The sequence below is a fragment of the Suricata suricatta genome, chromosome 8 (genome assembly GCF_006229205.1).
Source record: "Suricata suricatta isolate VVHF042 chromosome 8, meerkat_22Aug2017_6uvM2_HiC, whole genome shotgun sequence".
Lineage (NCBI taxonomy): Eukaryota > Metazoa > Chordata > Mammalia > Carnivora > Herpestidae > Suricata > Suricata suricatta.
Window position 1 is genome coordinate 71,803,374 of NC_043707.1, and position 23,190 is coordinate 71,826,563.

The following is a 23,190-nucleotide window of genomic DNA, read 5'->3' on the forward strand; positions in this document are numbered from 1 at the left end:
TTATAGAATTCCCCAGTGAAGTCATTTGGTTCTATGCTTTTCCTGGCTGGGATAGATTTTATTACTGATTCAATCTCCTTGCTAGTCAGAGATTTATTAGATTCTGTTTTTCTTCATGTTTTAGTTTCTAGAATATGTTTCTAGGAATTTTATGTATGCCTTCTAGGTTATCCAAAATATTGGTATATAATTGTTCATACTAGACTCTTATGATCCTCTTTCATTTTTTATTTTATTTGAATATTGTCTCTCATTTTGTTAGTCTCGCTAAAGGTTTGTCAATGTTGATGTTTTCATCAACAAAAGTTTAATTAATTTTTATCAAGTTTTATTTTTTCTATTGGTTTCCTACTCACTATTCACTTATTTCTGCTCTAATCTTTATTATTTCCTTCTGTGTCTTTTCCTTGGGCTAGTTTGTTCTTTTTTTTCTAGTTTCTTGAGGTGTAAAGTTGGGTGGCTTATCTGAGATCTTTCTTTTTTAATGTAGGTATTTACCATTTTAAATTTCTCTCCTAGGGGGCCCATGGGTGGCTCAGTCAGTTAAGTGTCTAACCCTTGATTTCAGCTCAGGTCATGATCTTACAATGGTGAGATAGAGCCCCAAGTCTGGCTCTGAGCTAAGCACAGATTAGCTCACTCTCTGCCTCTCCCCAATGCATGTGTGCTCTTATTTAAATAAATAAACTTTAAAGATAAATAAAAAATAAATACATAGTAAAAAATAAATAAAATGCCTCTCTTAGTACTGCTTTTAAACATTCCATAAACTTTAGTATATTTTGTTTTCATTTTTATTTGTCCCAAGACATTCTCTAATTTAAATCCCTTTTGGTTGCTTCCTTGACCCACTGGTTCTTCAAGAGTGCGTTGTCCTCCTATTTGTGATTTTTTCAGCTTTTCTTCTGCGATTGATTTCTACTTTTATACCATTAAGGTCAGAAAGGGTAGTTGGTATAATTTAAATTTTATTATATGTGTTAAGACTTGTTTTGTGACCCATTATGTGAGCTATGTGATCTATGCTGGCGAATGTTCCACATATGCTTGAAAAGAAAATGCATTCTTCTGCTTTGTGTGGAATATTCTTTATCTATGGGGACCATTTAGTTTTTAGTGTTATTCAAGTTCTCTGTTCCCTTATTGATCTTCTGTCTGGTCATTCTATCAATTATTGAAAATAGGGCATTGGAATCTCTTGTACTGATTGTGTTGCTGTTCCTTCCTTCAGTTCTGTCAATGATTGCTTCATGTATTTGCATATCTGATATTGGGTGCTTATTGTTATATCTTCCTGGTGAATTGACCTTTTTGTCATTAGCTACTATCCTTCTTTGTCTCTTATGACAGTTTTTTACTAAACTCTATTTTGTTTCATCTAAGTATGGCCACACCTGCTTTCTTTTGGTTATCATTTGCATGGTTTATCTTTTTCCATGTTTCACTTTCATTTTATTCATTTTGTTAAATCTAAAGTGTGTCTCTTGTAGATATCATATAATTGGATTTTTATAAAATCCATTCAGGCACTCTAAGTCTTTAGATTGGAGACTTTAATCCATTTACATTTAAAGTAATTCCTGGGGTGCCTGGGTAGCTCAGTTGATTAAGCTTCTGACTCTTGATTTCAGCTCAGGTCATGATCTTACAGTTGTGATATTCAGCCCCATGGCTGGCCTCTGTGCTATGTATGGAGCTTGCTTGGGATTCTCTCTATTCCTCTTTCTCTGCTCCTCCCCCACTTGCACATGCTCTCTCTCAAAATAAATAAATAAACATTTAAAAAAAGTAATTGCTAATGTAAAAAACCTTACGATTGCCATTTTGTTAATTGTAATTGTTCTGTGTCCTGTAGCTTCTTTGTTCCTCTTTTCCTCTCTTGCTCTCTTCCATTGTGTTTGGTTGAACTTTTGCTGTGACATGCTTCAAATTCCTTTCTTGTTTTCTTTTGTGTGTCTTTTATAGATACTTTGTGGTTCCCGTGGGGCTTCTATAAAACTTCTTATCATTATAGCAATCTATTTTAAGATGATAACAACTTAACTTCAGCCGCATACAAAACTCTACTCTTTTACTCTGTGGAAGATTTTGAGAGTAAAATTATGAAGGAATTGTTTTCAGAAGAACAATAATAGCAAATTTAAATATTAATGTAGTGACTATTGGGGTAGATAAGTGCAATATCAGTTTAAAGACTGCTGCAAACACTAATCAATGTGCAATGTATAAGAATAAAACTAATATTTATTGAGTCTCCGTTATATTCAAGGTACCCCTTTATTTACTACAACCACCTTATGATGATGATGGTAACATGATTCTACAGATAAGAAAACTCAGATTATAGCCCTAGTAAGCTTCAGAGCTGGAATTCAAATCCATACTTGACTTCAGAGTCTCTATATTTTAAGTTAAGAAAAGAATTTGTTTAACATGATAAATATGAGACATGTGCACAATTTAAGCAATAACAATTAAAAAGCTGTATTAATGTTAAGAATTAGACCATTATAAGCTTCTCAAGTATCCCTCACTTTCCTTCTTGCATTTATAGATAATTACTCTCTTGTGTTTGCCATACTTTTACCATCTATATATACATTCTCACAAAATGTGTTGTTTTGCTTGTTTTGGAAATTCATAGAATCACACTACATTACATCTTCAGTGATTTGCCCCTGCCACTCAATCTTTTCTTTCCTGTATATTCTAGGTTGATGCATGTAATTACAGCTTATTTATTTTTATTACTATACAGTAAACCACTATGTAGAAATACTGCAATTTTGTGACTGATACAACTATTGATAGACATTTATAGCCTTATTTCTTTCTTGAGATTACTTTTCACAAATCCTCCATGTGTACTTGTAAAGACTTTGTAAATACCAACTTAAAGATTCCGTGTTTTACAGATGGCCATTAGATCAAGTTTGGTCATTCTGCTATTTCAGTCTTCCCTATTCCTACTGATTTTTATCTGCCAGATCTACTAATTTCTGAAAGATGTGTTAAAATTTCCCTGTCTAATATTAGATTACTCAATTTATCTTTATTTATCTATCAATTTTTACTTCATGTATGTGGAATTTATTAGTTGCATAAAAATTGAGAGGTTTTCACCTCTTCCTGGTGAACACAGCCAGTCATTATTCAGTGACCCTCTTAACTATAATAATCTGTCTTACCTTAGAGTCTATCATATGTAACAGTAATATGATTATTTCAGCTATTCTTGGGCTGGGGAAGCTTGCATATCTTTTTCTACTTTTTGGAGTTTAAATCTCCCCATATTTTTATTTTAGTTGTGTTTCTTATAAACACCATATGACTAGGTTTTTTTTTTTTAACTCTGCCTTTATAATATTTTTAAGATTGTAAATTGGTTTTGGAAGAGAAAGGAAAAAAGAACCTGGGTTTATCTGCTTTCATGAGAGAGTTATTATTTGTTTCCTGGACAGTAGTAACACTTATTCAGGGTAAATAGCTGCAATGAGAGAGAGAATAAGGGAACTTAGTTTCCTTTTTTCGCTCACCCATCAGCTAGTTATGTCCTGACAATGGAGCTGAGTCCGTTTCTTACAAATACGCACTAATCTAAACTTGTATATTCGTCTTTTGAGCTCCAGGAGTTACAAATAAAGTCTTAGTGTCTGCTTATTTTATGCTATGACCCAGAAAAGATTTTTATCTTTCATCTAAGTTCCCATTATACTTTACTTCTACTTTGATATGTACTAAATTTTATTTTAAAGTGCCCTCATTGATAATAAATCAGGAATTCATTGAGAATAGGAACTGTGTTTTATTTGTATTTCTATACTCAGGGTCTAGTGTGCTGTTAATGGACCTTACACATAGTAGAAAATTAATAAATGTTGGATGGAAAATGAATGAACAATAGATTAAATAATTAAGCATTAGCTGTCCTGTGTTGGAACTTAAATATCATAGCATTCTGATTCCATACCTTCAGTCAGTCTAAATACTTAAAACCTACCACTTAGAGGTCTAGAAGAATATTTTGGATATTAAAGAGTTAGAAGTCATTGTATCAGTCGGAATTCTTTCAGTTGTAAGTAATGAAAATGCAGCTTAAACATGATTATATAAATATGAGAAAAGCTTAGGAATTCAAGCAACTAAATCCAGGACCCCCAACAATATCATTAGAATCCAATTACTCTTACTCTCTTCATTTGTTAATTTATGGATTTCATTCTCAGACTCTCTCCTTCATGGTTTCCCACTGTTTAGGTTTACATCATCCTTAATGCTATTCCCAACTGTTCCAATGTAGTCCAAAATTGCCTTTAGTTAGACTGAGTTGGGTTTCTAGCTCATTACTGAACCAATCCCTGTTTCTGGTGTATATAATATGCTGACGGACTTAGGTACATGTTACATGTCCACCACATGTGGACAAATTTAGTCAGGGATAGACTCATCTCCCTTCAAATCATGTGGGCTGAGTGGAGAGAAGTGTTTCCCTAATTAGGATTCTTGTGCCTGAAAAAAAAAAGGTGAATGTATGTTGGACTTGTGTAAAACAACATACATCCATTTCAATAATCTAATCCATCTCTTCCAATGAAAAATAAGATAGCTGAGCTCAGAGCCTGGAGCCTGCTTCAGATTCTGTGTCTCCTTCTCTCTGACCCTCCCCTGATTGTGCTGTCTCTCTCTGTCTCTCAAAAAAAAAAAAATAAATAAATAAAACACAAAAAAAGGAAAGAAAAATAAGATAGCTGGACAAAAACGTTAAAATGTTATTGCCTGAAGTCATGCAGTTTTTCAAATGGTGCTATGTACTTAATAAGCCTGTGATAATAGATTATAGACTTTCAAACTGACCAAGAGTTTTTTCATTTTTTGATTGTGTTGCAATTTAGCAAAGATAGAGCAAGGCATAATGTAAAGACAAGATTTTTGTGCAGTTTGTCACTTTGCTACATTCCAGAACTAATGATTAAACCTGGACAGATTTGCTATTTCACATAGTTATTTACTACATTTAAAAATTAGATAAAATCTTTTAATGGTTATAGAATCACTAAAAGCAATAATGCAGAAGGTAGTTTTTAAAAGAGATTTACTTAAAACATTGCTAACACATTGCATAGTTAGGGGGGCAGAGCTGAATAAGAAAAATGTCACCAGGTTAAATAGATACTATAGGGGGTTTTCTGAAGTAGAAAGATATTTTTGTGATTTTAATGAATTTTTCTTCAGAGCATTTGATTTTTAATAGCATGCATTTTGATTAACAAAGATTTCTTTTAATCATTAAATTGCTAATCACATTCAGATTGCTACTTTCTTCTACAAAATCCCCTCTTTTTACCAGCTTGTATTAAGAAGGGAAATAAACTGAGGAACATTTAGTGTAAGTAATGTACTCTAGATTCTGCTAATCTCTTAATAAATATTAAAACAGCATATATCCCTTCCATCTGTTTTTAGACTTTGTGGATACTCTATTACATATGTATTGTACTATTATCAAATTAATAGTTGGGCCCATTGGTTTTTTTTATTTATAATGTTTATTTTAAAGTTGATTTTTGAGAGACAGAGAGAGACAGAGCATGAGCAGGGGAAGGGCAGAACGAGAGGGAGAGACACAGAATCCAAAACGGGCTCAAGACTCTGAGTTGTCAGCACAGAACTCAATGCAGGGCTCAAACCCAAGAACTGCAAGATCATGACCTGAGCTGAAGTCAGACACTCAACCGTCTGAGCCACCCAGGTGCCTGAGGACCCATTGTTTTAAATTTAGAAGTACTTTTTCTGAGGGTCTGGTTGTGTCTGATTGAAGACAGACATACTGAGAAGATTATCTGAATGCTAAAATACTTTTAAAAAATAAGTTTATCCTACATTTCCCAATTTTTTAAATGCTCTATACTGTTTAGTCACCTACCCTCTGACCCAATTTCGTAACTTCATAATAGGAAAAGAATGGTACCAAATTGTATTCCTCATATCCAGATTAATGCTGGTTGAAAAATATTAAAACTAAGAAGAAAAACTGAAGTTTTACTTGCTTCTGCCTATGTTTTTTTTATAGGGACTCCTTGGCAATAGGGGACCTCCAGGACCTCCTGGTCTCAAAGGACCTCAGGTATGGAAAAAATAAATACCCAAGTCAGCAATTGTTTTAGTCCAAATTTTCATTTTTTTAATTTTTCCAAGGCCTTTTTGCTTAAAGAAAACATTGCTTTAGTGTGGACAATTTTTGCCATAGAGGATTTTTTAAGTTACCATTTTATACTGCCAGTTATGGAATGGAATTTGGAATCATTTTCAGTGTTATGTATTTAATTTATGTCAGTGATCTCCATGGATTGTCTTAAGGATCTGAGGTAGGATTTCACTCACATGTACTTGAATATGTTTGTGTCTGTTTTCTATTTGTGACCCAAGAAAGTTTATTTGTGACTTGAAAAAAAATGTTTGTTGGTCAAATAAAAAGTAGAATATATGAAGCTAGATACGTCTGTGTATGCTATTCAGTATGGTAATAACAACTTTTTATTTAAAGGTGAAAAGTCAATATATTTAGAAAATGTTCAATAAACATAATAAAGACATTTATTACTTTTTAATCTTATTGAAGAATAATGTATAAAACCTCTGTTTGGTGTTCCTCTATTCTCTTTCCATACATACATTTAAAAAATTTTTTTAATGTTTAGTCATATTTTAGAGACATAGAACAGAGCATGAGTGGGGGAGGGGTAGAGAGAGAGGGAGACAGAATCCAAAGCAGCCCACAGGTTCTGAGCTGTGAGCACAGAGCCCAATGCGGGGTTTGAACTCACTGACCGCAAGATCATGACCTGAGCGAATAACAGGCACTCAACTGACTAAGCCACCCAGGCACCCCTCTACTCATACATGTTTTGATCCTTAGAAGAATACACAAGATTTTATATTTATGACATTATAACTGGTTTGAGCCTAAGAATATTGGACCTGTAAATTAATAAAAAGAAAGCTCTAGACATTAAATTCCATTTGGGTAGGATCTGATATACCTTTATATCTCTTTGCCTTAAACAAAACTAAGAATCAAAACTATATTTATTGAATGAATGAAATATTAAAATGTACCAAGAGCAAACATGTTCTGTGCCAATAATATTTTAATATACAAGTGTATATTAATTTCCATCTATTCAGAACTTAATTGAGTAGGAGAGATGTTGAACCCAGGAAAGTAAAGGTTTTCCTTAATTTATGATCTCAGTGATTCTTAATCTTTGCTGTGGTTTTGATTTGCACTTTCCTGATGACCAGGGATGCTGAGCATCTTTTCATGTGTCTGCTGGCCATCTGTGTATCTTCTTTGGAAAAATGTCTATTCAGGTCCTCTGACCATTTTTTAATTGGATTTTTGGCTTTTGGTATGGGTTTGTATAAGTTCTTTATATGTTTTGGATATTAGCCCCTTGTCAGATATCTGGATTTTGTGATGGATACCGTAATCATTTTTATTCTTACTCAGTTTCAATTTTCTATATATTACTTTTATCATGTACCAATTTAAAAGTAGTCAAATAGTGGAGGTCCCCCTTAGGGTAGACATGGTGTTGTAAGTGCAAAAATTAAAATGTAATGGGATGATATGGTTCTAAAATACAAACAGGCCACAACCTTATTTTCACAGTGAGTTTCAGGTTTCAGAATACATAGACAAAATAAGTGTTCATATTTTTAAATACTTATTTCAAGTCATGAACAGTTCTGATATTTTTTCTAAGGGAGAAGAAGGACCAGTTGGACTCTTTGGAGAACTGGGGCCGAGAGTAAGTATCATTTAAATACTTTTCAAAAAGTGATTCTCTTAAAACAACTGTTATCTGAATATCTCTTAATAGCACCAAATTTTAAGTTATAACAAAGGATAGTAAAACACACTATAAGCATACAATCCCTCGAAATAATATAGGCCTACAGCTAGAATTTTCCAGAGATATTTTAAATAACATTATGCCTCCTGCATATTTATTTGTTCTGACAGTAGTTTTATGGTCTCGGTAATTTGGGCTAATTATTTATAAATTTTCTCAAAAATGTAATAGAAAGCTAAATACCTTAGCCATTGTAATGCTATTTGTGGGAATTTGTTTTCGAAGTATGCCAGTAAAACTATGGAAAGCTAAATAAGATGTATTTTCTGTCATCTTTTTCTTCAGTTAATATTGTGTAGTAATATACAAATTACCTGCTTTCAAGTTCTGAAAATAAGCTCTTTAAGAAGTTGGGCATGCATTACCAAAATTTACATTATCATGAGATAATTAACGTGTGTATATCACATTTATTTTAAGAGGAATCATTAGACCCACATGAACTACATCTAATTCTTTTTTCTTCAGAACATCATAACATACAGGTTCTTAAAACATTTTTACATTTAAGGAGACAGTAATTCTTTCTTTTGCACCTTTACCTCACTAGTACATATACTACACTATCCCATTGAAAGCAAAAGAAGAATTTTTATTTCATTTTTTGTGAGGTGAGTTATATAAAATCTGTTGTTATTAGAGCCCAGTATAATTGGTCTCATTTAAAATTTACTTCTCTAGACATCAGGAGAGCCATGTTTGCCTCTTATCTGCTCAGTCTTAACATTTATTACCATTGTTGCTACCATTGGTTAAAGATCAGTTTAAGCCTAGTATTGCTCTATGTCACATGAATCATCTCTAATCCAGAAAACAACCCTGCAAAATATTATTCACATTTTTTAAAGTATTTACATAGGCTTACATTTACTATTACATTCTCAAGCATTACATGCTCAAGATAAAGCTAATATGATAAAATTTAATTAGGACTAAAAGCACTGATACTCTGAATTTCTTGAATTCAGAGAGATTATAAATGGGCTGATACAGATTCCAGTGAGATTCCTTCTGTAAAGTAGATATGATGTATCACCACTTCTTAATTACTATAATGTCTGAGTGACTATTATTAAAGATGAAAAAAAATAATTCTTGCTAAGGCTTTTCCCAAAACAATGTGAATGAAGTGTATTATTTAAAATTCTTTTTGTAAATATCATAGACCAATCTAATAATTTAGACTCTTAATTACATTTATTCTCCTATATCTGCAAATTGATTAGAGACCAATTGATATTTGACAATAATGGATTGATGTTTTATTTGCTCTGCTTTGTGCTTGGTGAAAGCACTGGACAGTTTCAAGCAAGGTATAGGTAAAAATTAGAACAACCTTTTGGATAGAAGTCCTAAATATAATTTTTAAATTACTAAAGTTTTTGTATATAGTCAAAATACAATGAAAGCTGCAGAATGTTTATTTTAAGAAAGAACAGTAGGAAAGTATTTGTTAATGGATCAGAATAACAAAATGCAAATCTATAATACCTGGAAGGTATTATAAATTTGTATTCTATTTAACATTCTACCCCCCCTTTTACATCAAATTTTGTATAATCAGATATCAGTTGGTAAGTGCTAGAAACCACATACTCAATGATCTATCCAATATCTGGTATTTGACTTCCTCTCCTTCTGTGATCTTATTCTCTACTCTCTTTAGGTATTAACTGCTATGGTCACAACCTTTACCTTGTCGTTATCAATAATAGCAGCCTCTCCTTATTTTCGGTTTCAAACTTGTCATTCTCCAACCATAATCTCCTTTCTTTCTAGTACATTCTTTCTTGTAACTAACAGTCCTATGAAGAATTTTAATCCATTGATCCTATTGCCTTTCCATTATTCCTACTTCCCTCATAACCTCACATCCTTCTTCATTATGCTTAAAACACTAAATTATCCCTTTGATTGCATTCTGAATTCCATTTCCATTCTCAATTTAAGTTTTTAATTATTTTTATATTTCCTCTCTTCTCAACTCCATTCGTTTCTCTCTCATCTTCATTCTTAGCCCATTACCTTACATCATAGTTGCCTTAGAAGATCGATGAATGCAGAAGAGAACTTCTACAAGTTTCTACTATTGCTTCTACCCACCTCTCTGTATCTATGCCATTGACTCTGCCTTCTCTCCTGTTACTGTGAATGAACAGGCCATTTTTCTAGCTAAGGTCAAAACTACTTGTTTACTACATACCTTATTCTCTTGCCTACTGAAGAACATTGATCCAACTATTTCCCACTTTCTCCTGCATCTTAATTTTGTTCTAATGGATCAATCCCATCAGCAAATAAAGATATTATTTCTTCCAGCTTAAAAACAAAAAACGAAATTTATATTGATCCCAGGTTTTTTTCCAGTTGTCACCTTATTCACCTTCCCTTTTCAGTAAAAAATATTCAAAATTATTGTTGGGCCCCTGGGTGGCTCAGTTGATTAAGTGTCCAAATCTTGGTTTTGGCTCAGGTCGTGGTCTCATGGTTTCTGATTTCTAGCCCCATGTAGGGCTCTGCACTAACAATGCAGAACCTGCTTCAGATTCTCTGTCTTTCCCTGTCTCTCAACCCCTCCCCTGCACTCTCAGTCTCTCTCTCTTTCTCTCAAAATAAATAAACTTTAAAAAAATTATTGTTTATACATGCTCTATCCCGTTGTCCTCCTCACGCTGTCTGCTGAAACCATTCTTGTCCCCAACATGCCAAAACAAATCAGTGACTTCTATATTGTGGAATTCGATGGTCAGTGTTTGGTCTTCATCTTACTCAGCAACCCTCAGAATTTGACAAGATCACACCCTCCTCCTAGAAGCACTTTCTTCATTGCATGATCTTTCTTCCTCTGGTAGGAAATTTGTGTATTGTCTTCAATTCTTCAAATTCAAACTTTTGGACTGGTTTGGTTTATGGACTTATTCTCTTTTCTATTTACACTGGACCAGATAAGCTGGTCAAGTCTTATGGCTTTAAATATTATCAATGCTGGTGAGTTCCAAAATCATACGTTTAGATAAGAGTTTTCTACCCTCAGGACTTCTGGAGTACCACACAGTCTCTGCACTTAGGTATCTGACAAGAGTATCAAATGGCAGTGTCCAATACTGAGCTCCCAATTTACCCTCCAAATCTTTCTTCTTACAGTCTTCCCCATTTCATTTAGTCTGTTTGTTACTCAGGTTAAAATATTGAGTTTATTCTTGACTCCTCTTTCGCTCATCTTTTACACATGGTCTATGAGCACATCCTGTAAGCCCTGCCTTCTAACTATATACACCCTTTTACCACTTCTCACAACCTTCTCTGTTACTACCCTGACCTATGCCATTGCCATCTTTTGCTTGGGTTATTTCAGTCCTCTTTGGACTGCTTGCTTCTGCCCTTGCATCAAAGTGACCTTGTTAAAGCATAAATAGTGACACTTCTTTCCTCAAAGCTTTTCTAAGGCTTCCTGCTTCATTCAAAGTAAAAGGCTGAATATAACCTACCAAGCCCTACATGATCTGCCTTCCCATTCCCCATTCCTTTCTTTGACCTCATCTTCTTACTGATCTTTTCCTCTCTTATGCTTCAGCTTCATTGATTCTTCATGGTTTCTTCAACACACCAGTCACATTTTTGCCTCAGGGCCTTTGCACATGCTCTTTTCCTCTGCTTGGAATACTCTTTCTTCAGATAGTCATACGACTTGCCCCATTAAGTCTTTACTCAATTGCCACCGTCTCAGGAAAGACATTAAAATTTTGAACAAAACCCCCACAACAATTTATATCTCCCTCCCTTACTTTACTCTGTGTCCTTCACATTTACCACTACACAACAAACTATATATTTTACTTGTTTTTTAAATATTATGTCATCCTCATTAGAATGTAACCTCTATGTAGGCAGGTATGCTCAATGCACTCCTCAATCTCGCATCCCTGGAACTGTGCAGGGCATATAGTAAACAGTTAAATACTGTAGAATGAATGGCTAATGGGTATGCTAAAATACACCTATCAAATAATTTTGAAGTATTTCTTCTCATAGAATGGTCTGAATTTCATAAGTGTTTCAAAATTTCTGAAGTGAAAGTGATTAAACATATCTCTTTTTTTCTGTTCTCTTCTAGGGAAAACCAGGTCCAAAAGGGTATGCAGGTGAACCAGGACCAGAAGGCTTAAAGGTAAAGTGGCTGACTAGTTGTAAAGTATAGTTTTCAAAAAGATAAAATTATGAGTTTCATAAAAAAATATGAACACCTGTCAAAGATTTTATTCAACTTATTAATGAGGAAGCCAGTAACATGTTAAAACAGGCTCAAATAGTGTTTGAGAAACCATATATCTTTATGTCTATATCAATATCTATGCATCTATGTCTATAAATATTTATGACTGTGACTGTGTATTATATCTGTATCTTTATTTGAATAGGAATAAATTGAAATTGAAAAGGAAATGTTAAAGTTTGTGGTTAGATACAGAAGAATAAACCATCATTTTAGGGCCCCAACTGTTCATTTCACTGGATAGAAATCTACAAACTAATGTAACTTCACTAAATATATATATATACATATATATGTGTGTGTTTATTAAGTTTATTTATTTATTTTTGAGAGAGAGAGAGAGAGAGAGCAAGCATCAGAGAGGCAGAAGGGAAGGAGACAGAGAATCTCAAGCAGCTCCACACTGTCAGCACAGAGCCCAATGAAGGGCTCAAACCCATGAACCATGAGATCATGACCTGAGCCAAAATCGAGTCAAACGCTTTACCAACTGCCCCACCAGGAACTCCTATCTACATATTATATTGATTTATATATACATAATATGTAATTTACATTGCATAAAGTCTGGACTCTTTAAGCAATTACAGTGATTCTAAGTACATTCCCTAGATAGTTACTGGGGTGCCTGCACTACTTTCTCTCATTAAAAGAATGTGTCACCTACTTTTTTGCCTTGTTTTCAAGTTTTGAATGACTTTTTAACACCAACAAATATGAAGCAATGGAGTGGTTTTATATGTAGAAAACTAAGATCTAAAAAACAAAACTAGCTCATAAGAATGGATGATTTATACAATTTTTTAAATGTTTATTTATTTATTTTTGAGAAAGAGAGAGAGAGAGAGAGAGAGAGAGCAAGTGAGCATGTGTGATCAGGGGAGAGGCAGAGAGAGAATCCCAAGCAGGCTCCATGCTCAGCATGGAGCTTGATGCTGGGCTCAGTCCCACGACAGTGAGATCACTGCCTGAGCTGATATCAAGAGTCGGACACATAACTGACTGAGCACCTCAGGCACCCCGATTTATACAAATTTAAAACTTAAGGAAAAATTGAAAAGCTTTATAGCACTATAGTTAATTTCTTAAAGTTAGAATTCATCATTTATTATTTATCTTGTATACTTTTATTATACATTATTTATTTTACTTTTGTGATACTAGAATCTAAGGAAAAGCCAAACAATATTTTTTAAGGTCAATTAATAAAGAAATATGGGCTAAAATATTTTCTAATGTATCAGCTTGTCTGTCTGTGGCTGAAATTGTCCTGGGGAGATATGTGTACCTGACTTTCAAGTTGTATGCAAAAATAGAAGCATGATATTTATAAACATAAAGCTTATTTCTCCCTGACTGAGATTAATCCCTGTACTGCCAGATAGCTCTAAGAATTCCATGTGGGAGCCAACATCTAGTTAAACTGGCAAGAAACTGAATCTGAATCGTATTGACATCCTGCCTTTTTCCTCGGATCATGCCAGCATCCACGTGGCTCTTTGTGACCCAGGAGAGAAAGGAGTTTTTTAATGTTCAGCTCCTTGTATTTGTCCCTGAAATCTTAGTCTTGGTGTGTCATATAGCTATTGACCAGAAAGTGGCATTCCCTTGCGGGAAGCTGGCACTCCTGGGGGGAGCACTTGGGAGTTGGTTAAGGGTCATACCACCTTTTACAGAACCCTAGGATCTCTGTTCTCTCCCTAGGCCTGGGGAAATATTCCTCTCTCTCTTGTTGCCCTCAAAGACAACTCACCTCCTACCTTCAGGCTCTCTGAAAACTAAAGCAGGAATGCAGGTAATCTGCAAGCAACTTCTGCTTACTACCTGTTGACACAAACCTCCCCTAAGACTATAGAGCATAAACTGTCCCTCTCCCTTAGAATTTGAGAGGGGTATTGGGAAAGGAGGGGGAAATACAAGGAAATTAATAATCTATATCTTATTCTGCCACAAATATTTTATAAAACCCATCTAGTGAGTTGTCAGTTAAAACTAGAATTTACAAACGACTTCAATGCTCCAATGTTTACTGTTTATCTTAATGCATATACAAATTGAAATGAACATTTGTGTAGTCTTTAAAAAATTATTTCAAATTAACTGCTCATGTGAATATGAGGTCTTAGTGCTTAAAATCAGTATTATCCAAGAGAATATGTAAGATGAATCACAAATGTGAGCCACAATATAAAAATAAAAAGAGACAAATGAGATTAATTTTAGTAATATATTTTATTTAACCCAAGACATGAAAATATTATCACTTCAACATGTGATCAATATTAAAATTATAAATGAGATATACTATTTTTTGGTACAAAGTATTTGAAATCTAGTGTACATTTTATATTTACATTACTTTTCAGTTCACACCAGCCAATTTCAAATGTTTAGTAGCTCTCTATATGTCATTAGTGTCTACAGTATTGTTTAGTGCAGTTTAACATTGTACTATTCCGTGCTGAGTTATAATTACTAATTTTTAAACAGAAATCGATGGTTTAATTTCCTATTTCTACAAATAAGGCATACGTTCTTGTCAGATTATATGTGGCATCCTGAATTTAATCTTCTACCTTTCATTAATCGGTGCCTTTGTTCAGCCTTCTCTCATGCCATTCCTCAACACCAAAAATGGACCTTTTTCATCACCAGTGAAGTATCACCTGTTCTTCAGGGCCCAACTCAAATACAGTTTTATGATCTATTATTTGAAATCATTGCTGTTTGGATTTTCAAAAGATAATATAGTGCATATACTATATTTTACTTAACATTGCCAGCAGGCTATGGGGCACATACCCTACTTAGAAACACTATATTTCTGTGGTGAAATATAAGGATGTTCAAATTAATTAAAATAAACAAGATTATAAGGAAGCCTCAGATCAAATCAAGCTTTGCTTCAAAGTTCAAGTTAAGTCAAGTTTGTCACCATATGATTTGCGAAAAGCTTAGGGTTTTCAGAGTTTTAGACGCTACAGACTGTAATTAAGGATATGAATGGGCATACTTCCCTTCCCCGGTGAAGCCAGGGCGCTTTCGCAGCCCTCAGTGCGCATGCCCCTGGGAACTCCCTTACCACCCAACGGTGGCCTGTATCCTGCTCGGTACTGTGAATCTTTTCTCCTGAAACAAATAGCACTTTTCCTGTGGGACACGGCTTTGTTTTCATTCTTCTTAATGTCTTCCACAGCCCTTATCCCTCTGCCCTTTACAGGGAACACCTCAACAAATACTTCATTTAAAAAATTTATTTGTGAAAGTGTTTTAAAAGTTATTAAATGTCATAAATCTAAGAATGTACTTTAAGAAAATAGGTAAATACTATTTGAATGAAAGGAGTGGAAAGTCTACGTTCCTCAGGAATAGCATCACAGAGTTTTGAAGAACTAAGGTTCTTTGCCTTTTTTTTTTTTTTGCTTTGACTAATTACATTAGAAATGGAAATGGAAACAATGTTATGAGTGATCTCGTTTGAAAAATAATTATTTTTACAGCTTTATATTATTTATCAACAGGGCGAAGTAGGAGATCAAGGAAACATTGGAAAGATTGGTGAAACAGTAAGCTTACTTTATGCTCTCTTATTTTTTTTTTGTCATCTGTAAGCATGTTTAAGAGTCACATTAACGACCACCTATGCTTATAAAATTCTAAATATAAAATTTATAGTTCCTAAAAGGTTAAGCTCACTTGTGATATAACAGACAAGACTTACTATACAAGTGAAATGAGAGGAAATGCAGTTACTGTTATTTTTGTCCAATAGAAATTATATTTATAATCTCAGGAGCATTCTTGTCTCTAACTGATCTTTAATTTTGGTTCTGATCATTTCAATCTAAATTTGACCTTAACAGTTTTCATTATTAAAAAGCTGCAACTTATCAAACCATAAAATAGTTAATAAAGCTACTGAGTTTGAAAATATTTTTCTTTAGATTTGTAAGATTAAACTAAGAGGTAAAGTACTGAAACTATAGTATAATCTCTTTCCTCAAAAAAAAGTTTGACATTTAAATTTGTAGGAGTAGGAGGCTTTGTGTTATATTTGAATCAGATATGTTAGCAGTAATTTTGTTACCTGCACTGGGAAAAACCAGCTAAAATATTTTTTAACAAGTGAACCTGTTTAACGTATAAAAAATGGTAAATTAAGTTGATACAAGGCAAGTGAGTTTATTTATGAAATGTGCTGGGTTATCACAAAGCAAGTGGTACCATTTAATAGGTTAAGTGAGCAAATTCTATTCCCTCTAACCTATCTTATGACAGATAAAAATACAATTTTCTTAAAACTTATTTTGCAATCTTAAGTAATTCAACAATTATATTTTCTGGTCTTAAGATAAAACAGCAATACATTTCTGATATTCTAAATTTTTGTTATTCTTTTTTTAAAAAGCTTCTTTATTTTGAGAGAGAGAGAGAGAGGGAGGGAGGAGATAGATAGAGAACAGGCATAGGAGGGGCAGAGAGGGGAGACAGAGAATCCCAGGCAGGCTCCTGGCTGTCAGCGTAGAGCCCTATGTGGGGCTCGAAGTCATGAATGGTGAGGACACGACCTGAGGTGAAACCAAGAGTCAGATGCTTAACCAACTGAGCCACCCAGGCACCCTGCTTGATATTTTTAGTCATTATTCTTAATAAAACTAAAGAGAGCTCCATTTAATCTTAAAAGATCATTGCCACACCAGTTAATCCTGAATAAGTAGAAACAGGATTTCTTGTTCTTGTTTTTACTGGAAAGGAAATTTCGATGGAGTATTTATTTATATCAATTAGATCATTCAAGACTTCTCAAATATAATTGTAACTCATATTTTTCAAAGGTCACTCAAGGAAATAAAATTCTGCCATTCTGAGTGTTAAATTAGTTAAAAACTAGATATATATAACAAGAATTAATAGCCAAAGTTAAAATACCAATGAAGAGCATCTTTTCTTAATATCATATCTTATATTAAACTTCTAAGTATTATTTACTTAGTAGTGTTGGACCATTGCTAGTGCTATCCAAAGAGGAAATCGAGTGCCTTGGAAGATAGTGGATTCTTGTTATTGGAGAGAAATCAACATTTATTGATCACTTGCTATGTGCCAGGCATAATACTAAGTGATTAATATTGTGGCATTTCATTCAGTTCTCAAACAATTTTAAAAGACACATTTTGTTATTCCAGTTGTTGAAATGAGGAAATTAAAGCACAGTAAGTAACCTGTTCAAAGTTGCATAGCTAATAAATTGCTGAGCTGAGATTAAAACCTAGACCTCCAAACTCAAAATGTAAATCTCAAAATCCAAAGTATATTGAGGCATACTTGACAAAGTTATAAGATATTTAAAGTGTATTAGATAATTTGATATACATATACTATGTGAAAGGATCCCCCCACCATCAAATCATTTAACATACCTAGGGTTATTTCATGTTAGTTTAACAGCCATTTGGCCTACAAGTTGTTGAAAGGTTTTAAGCGTCAAATACATTGTCAGACAAAAAGGACTTTTCATATTTGAGGCTCCATTTTTCTCATTAAACATAGGCTTAAAGACTTAAAAAGTTTAGTTGCTCTATTGGGATAAAAATATATAAAATGCCTAAAGAGTATTTTATTTTTGCCTCTTGGTAATCCCCAGCTTTTATCTCCTTAAGTTCAAAATATTAGAAATATAGTTCATATAATCCATAGTTCTGTTAAAACAGAGCTCACAAGATATATAAGAAGATATGATTGTACTTTCTAACATCAATCTTGTAATTTTGAGATTTCTGAGGTTAGTGGTAATTGCATAGCTAGTTTTTACTTTTCCTAATCATCTCATACAGTTTTTTAATTGCCTTTAATTGGACCTCCTGCAGTTTTGTTTCTTTCTAGATCTATACACATTAGAACACAGCTTATGATAGCATGCCAAGAACAGCAGCCCATCAATATTTCAGGTCTATGTACTTCTTACATTCGTATACTGCGGTCAAAGAATTAATTGCTGTGAATGTGCGCTAAATACGTCTGTAATTCCAAAAACATTCCCCTTTATCCTCTTCACTCTAGCGTTCTTTTTTTTAATGAATAAATCTGGAATTATCCCACCTTCAATGCCAGTCCTCTCTGTCTTTAATTTTCTAGGCTGAAAGTATTTAAAGAGATATAAAAGAGAAAAGAATCTAGTTTTTCAGTATGGGTTAAGAGACCAGAATTATGGTCAGTGGATAGACATTATAAGGGAATAGCATTTTTTGTGGTAAAAATATTTTAATAGAATTTCTAACACTTAGATTCTCTCGTGGAGTGATTCAACACCTCGTTCTTAGAAGGTTTAGATGCTTTTCTTTAATCATTTATTCAGCAGATATTTATATTTATATTCAATCACATTTATTGAATTTGCCATCATGAAACTTAAAGTCTGTTGGAGATTTGACTGTATTAAATAAATAACAATTGTATAAAGAAATACATAATGATAAACTGTGATACACTCTATAGCGGAAAGGTTTAATGATAAACTGTGATACATTCTATAGCGGAAAAGAAATACATAATGATAAACTGTGATGCATTCTATAGCAGAAAAGTTTAATGATAAATTGTGATACATTCTATAGCAGAAAAGAAATACATAATGATAAACTGTGATACATTCTATAGCGGAAAAGTTTCTGGTCCAAATTTGGACCAGAAAATGAGAGAAGACTGTTTTGAGAAAATGACATGTGAGTCGTGACCATAAAGCATGGTATGACCTAGCTAGGGAAGAGTAGAGAGAAACGATGTTACTAGAATATGCAATATAACATACTTTCCATCTTTGGACTTACCTTGCTTTAGAGAAATAACTTAATTTCTCTAAATATTGCTTTCTCAACAGTAAAAAAATGAAAAAACTACCTCGTGTAATTTCTTGTGAGGATTAAGAACGATAATACACTTAAAGCACTTCTCACAAAGCCAATCGCATAGTAAAATCTTGACAAATGTTAGCTGTAATGGTGGTGGAGGTGGTTATTGTTCTATGTGATGGTCCTACATGGGAAAGCATTTAGCTGTTACAGGAACTGAAAGGAAGCCAATGTGGATAGACCTTGGTGAGCCAAGGGAAAAGCAAAGTTAAGGGCTATTAGTAAAGAAGGCAGGAGCCAAATCATTCAGGACCATGTTTATTACTTTGGACTGGATCCTGAAGTAGATGGAAAATCACTGAAGTATTCTAAGTAAGCCAATGACATGATTTAATTTGTTTTTTACAATCACTCTGGTTGCAATGGATTGGGAAGTTGGAACATGGTTATGAGGAGCAGAGTAGAAGAGAATAACCAGTTGCAATGTCATTGTAGTGGCCTAAATGAGAAAGAAAGCTTCTTGGGCCAGCATGATGGCAGTGAATGTAAGAGAAGTGGATGCACTTGAGATATACTTGAGGTGATAATTTGGACATAGGCTACAAAAAAGAGAAGGATTCTAGTCAGCCACTGGCATATTATAGGCCTCTGATTACTAAACTATTTATGATCTACCAGGAATATTCTGGAAGCACAAGAAATTGGTATATATGAAGTCTAAGAATAGTTCCAATTCTAAGAATCTAGGACTCTTTTCTAAGAATTTTAATACTTCTGGTCTCCCTCTTACCTGCCAATTTGGCTGCTTTTCTCTGGCTCCCCTCCAGTTTCATTATGTCTTTCTGTCATTAGAGCATACAGCACTGGACTAAGTATTTTCGAGGCACCAGCTCCACAGCCTTCTTCATGAAGGGATAATAACTTCTTTTTCCTTTATTGCTGAGCTACTCAAAACCATGTAGGCTTTTTCCTGTAGCAGGAAACTTACATGTCAATGGAAAATGGTTAGTGGTAACCCCAGGATTCTTTTCTAGTTTGTTATTTTTAATATAAAATTTAAATTTTTTTTCATAAAGTGACTACATTTTCACTTGCGACTTTCCTGTCTTCTTGAAGGAAGTGTTAGGATTGTCCATCCTGTACTCTGGCCTAATTGATTTAGCTCTTAAAATATAACTAAACTACTTGATTGGCATCATTTATTCCTTAATTTATCAATTTAGCAAGATTTCGTACACAATCTACTGTGTCCTCTCTGTTTTTCTGGCTGTCCTCTGGTGTGCTAGTGTTTAGTAAATGACTGATGAGCAGAAAGGAAGAGGAAGAGGAAAGGCCATGGAGAATCCTCAAAATCAGGTATTCCACTTCTCATTATGGAACTGTTAGAATCATAGAGCTTCTAATGGCTGATTCTAAATTGGATTATAACTAATTCCTTTAAGACCAAATAGAGGTGGAGTCAGAGGAGGAAATGAAAGGAAAGAAATATATTTATTAAAGAATTATTATCTCATTTAATCTTGAAGCAATCCTAGTAAGATCAATCTTATTGGCACTTTGTAAGTGAGGAAATTGAAATTTACACAAGTTATACATGTTCCAATTCATATTAGTTAGTAAGCAGTAAGTTTGGGTTTCATATCTGCATTTTCTACTTCCTATCCCAAAGATTTTTATCTGCACCAAGCAATCATCAGTTATCCTGTCTTTAATTTTTATTTTTTTTTATCAATTGGCCTATTATTCTCTCTTATTTTTTGAATTTTTTTTATTTTAGCTAAAAATTTTTTTAAATGTTTGTCTATTTTTGAGAGAGAGACACACAGAATGTGGGCAGGTGGAGGGTCAGAGAGAGAGGGACATACAGAATCTGAAGCGGGCTCCAGGCTCTAAGCTGTCAGCATAGAGCCTGATGCAGGGCTCAAACCCATGAACAGCAAGATCAGATCTGAGCCAGAGTTGGAGACTTAACTGACTGAGCCACCAGGCGCCCCATTTATTTTATTATTTTATTTTATTTTATTATCTTTTAAGAGAGAAAACGCAAGCAGGGAGGAGCAAAGGGAGAGGGAGAGAGAGAATCGTAAGCAGCTCCATGCCCAGAGCAGAGCCCAGTATGGGGCTCACTCTCATGACCCTGAGATCATGACCTGAGCCAAAATCAAGATTTGAACTTTTACCGTACTGAGCTACCCAGGGTGCCCCATCTTGTTCTCTCTTTTTATTAATTAATTAATTTATTTATTTATTTAATTTTAATTACAGTGTAGTTAACATACAGTATATATTAGTTTCAGGTATACAATGTAATAATTCAGCAGTCCCATATGTTACTCAATACTCATCAAGATAAGTGTATTCCTAATCCCTTTTGCTTATTTTATCTATTCCCGCACTGACCTCACTTTGGTAACCATCTGATTGTTCTCTATAAGAGTCTGCTTCTTGGTTTGTCTCGTTTTTCCCCCCTTTATTCATTTCTTTTATTTTTTTCAGTTCCACATATGAGTAAAATCATATGGTATTTGTCTTTCTCTAACTGGCTTATTTCACTTAGCATAATACTCTCTAACTCCATTCATGTTATTGCAAATGGCAAGATCTCATTATTTGTATGACTTAATAATATTCCATTGAATATATATACCACCTCTTCTTTATCCATTCAACTATTGATGGACATCTGGGTGGCTACCATAATTTGGCTATCATAGGGAAATCTACAATAAATATATGATGCATATATCTTTTCAAATTAGTGTTTTTGTAGTTTTTGGATAACTACTAGGGCAATTACTGGGTCATAGGGTAGTTCTATTTTAAATTTTATGAGGAACTTCCGGACCATCTTACACAGTGGCTGTACCAGTTTAAAATCTCAACAACAGGACATAATGGTTCCTTTTTTCCACATCTTTGACAATGCTGGTTGTTCCTTGTATTTTTTATTTTAGCCATTCTCCCAACTGTGAAGTGATGTCTCATTGTAGTTTTGATTTGCATTTCCCTGATGAGTGATGTTGAGCATCTTTTCATGTGTCTATTGAGCATCTGTATGTTTTCTTTGGAGAAATGTCTGTTCCTGTCTTCTGCCCATTTTTTAGTTGGATAATTTTTTTTTGGTGTTGAGTTATATAAGTTCTTTATGTTTTTGGACCCTTTATCAGATGTCATTTACAAATATCTCCTCCCATTTAGTAGGTTGTTTAGATTTGTCGGTTGTTTTCTTTCCATAATATTTTATTGTCAAATTGTTTTCCATATAACACCCAGTGCTCTTCCCCTTAAGTGCCCTCCACCATCACCACCACCTCTTTTCCCCCCTCCCCCTTCGCCTTCCACTCTCAGTTCATTTTCAGCATTCAATAGTCTCTCAAATTTTACATCCCTCTCTCTCCCCAACTCTCTCTCCCTCCTCTGCTCCCCCGTGTTCTCCATTAGGTCTCTCTTGTTTTCCTGCTAGGCAAACATATGGTATCTGTTCTTCTCTGCCTGGCTTACTTTGCTCAGCATGACACCCTCAAAGTCCATCCACTTTCCTACAAACGGCCATATGTCATTCCCTCTCATTGCCATGTAGTACTCCATCGTGTATATATACCACATCTTCCTGATCCACTCATCAGGTGATGGACATTTAATGCTCAAATTGAGGTTTTTTCCTACTTTCTCCTCGAGGGTTTTGATAGTTTCCTGTCTCAAATTCAGGTCTTTCAGCCATTTTGAGTTTATTTTTGTGTATGGTGTAAGAGAGTGGTCTAGATTTATTCTTCTACATGTTGCTGTCGAGTTCTCCAAGCACCACCTGCTAAAGAGGCAGTCTTTTTTCCATCGCATACTCTTTCCTGCTTTGTCAAAAATTAATTGACCGTACATTTGTGGGCCTAGTTCTGGATTCTCTATTCTATTCCGTTGGTCTATGTGTCTGTTTTTGTGCCAATACCATACTGTCTGATGATGACAGCTTTGTAGTAGAGGCTAAAGTCTGGGATTGTGATGCCTCCCATTTTGGTTTTCTTCTTCAATATAACTTTGGCTAATCGGGGTCTTTTGTGGTTCCATACGAATTTGAGGATAGTTTGTTCTAGTTTTGAGAAGAATATTGGTGCAATTTTGATGGGGATGGCATTGAATGTGTAGATTGCTTTGGGTA

The 23,190-nt window shown here is 34.2% G+C and overlaps 1 protein-coding gene across 4 annotated transcripts in view; it reads left to right on the forward strand.

Moving 5' to 3' along the window:
- COL24A1 (collagen type XXIV alpha 1 chain) overlaps window positions 1-23,190 on the forward strand; it is a 475,258-nt gene that overhangs the window by 260,534 nt on the left and 191,534 nt on the right. For all 4 annotated transcript variants that reach the window (XM_029948854.1, XM_029948855.1, XM_029948856.1 and 1 more), the window contains 4 exons: window positions 6,071-6,124; window positions 7,767-7,811; window positions 12,031-12,084; window positions 15,711-15,755. In XM_029948854.1, coding sequence (XP_029804714.1) covers window positions 6,071-6,124; window positions 7,767-7,811; window positions 12,031-12,084; window positions 15,711-15,755 — 198 coding nt within the window. The remainder of the gene's footprint in view (window positions 1-6,070; window positions 6,125-7,766; window positions 7,812-12,030; window positions 12,085-15,710; window positions 15,756-23,190) is intronic.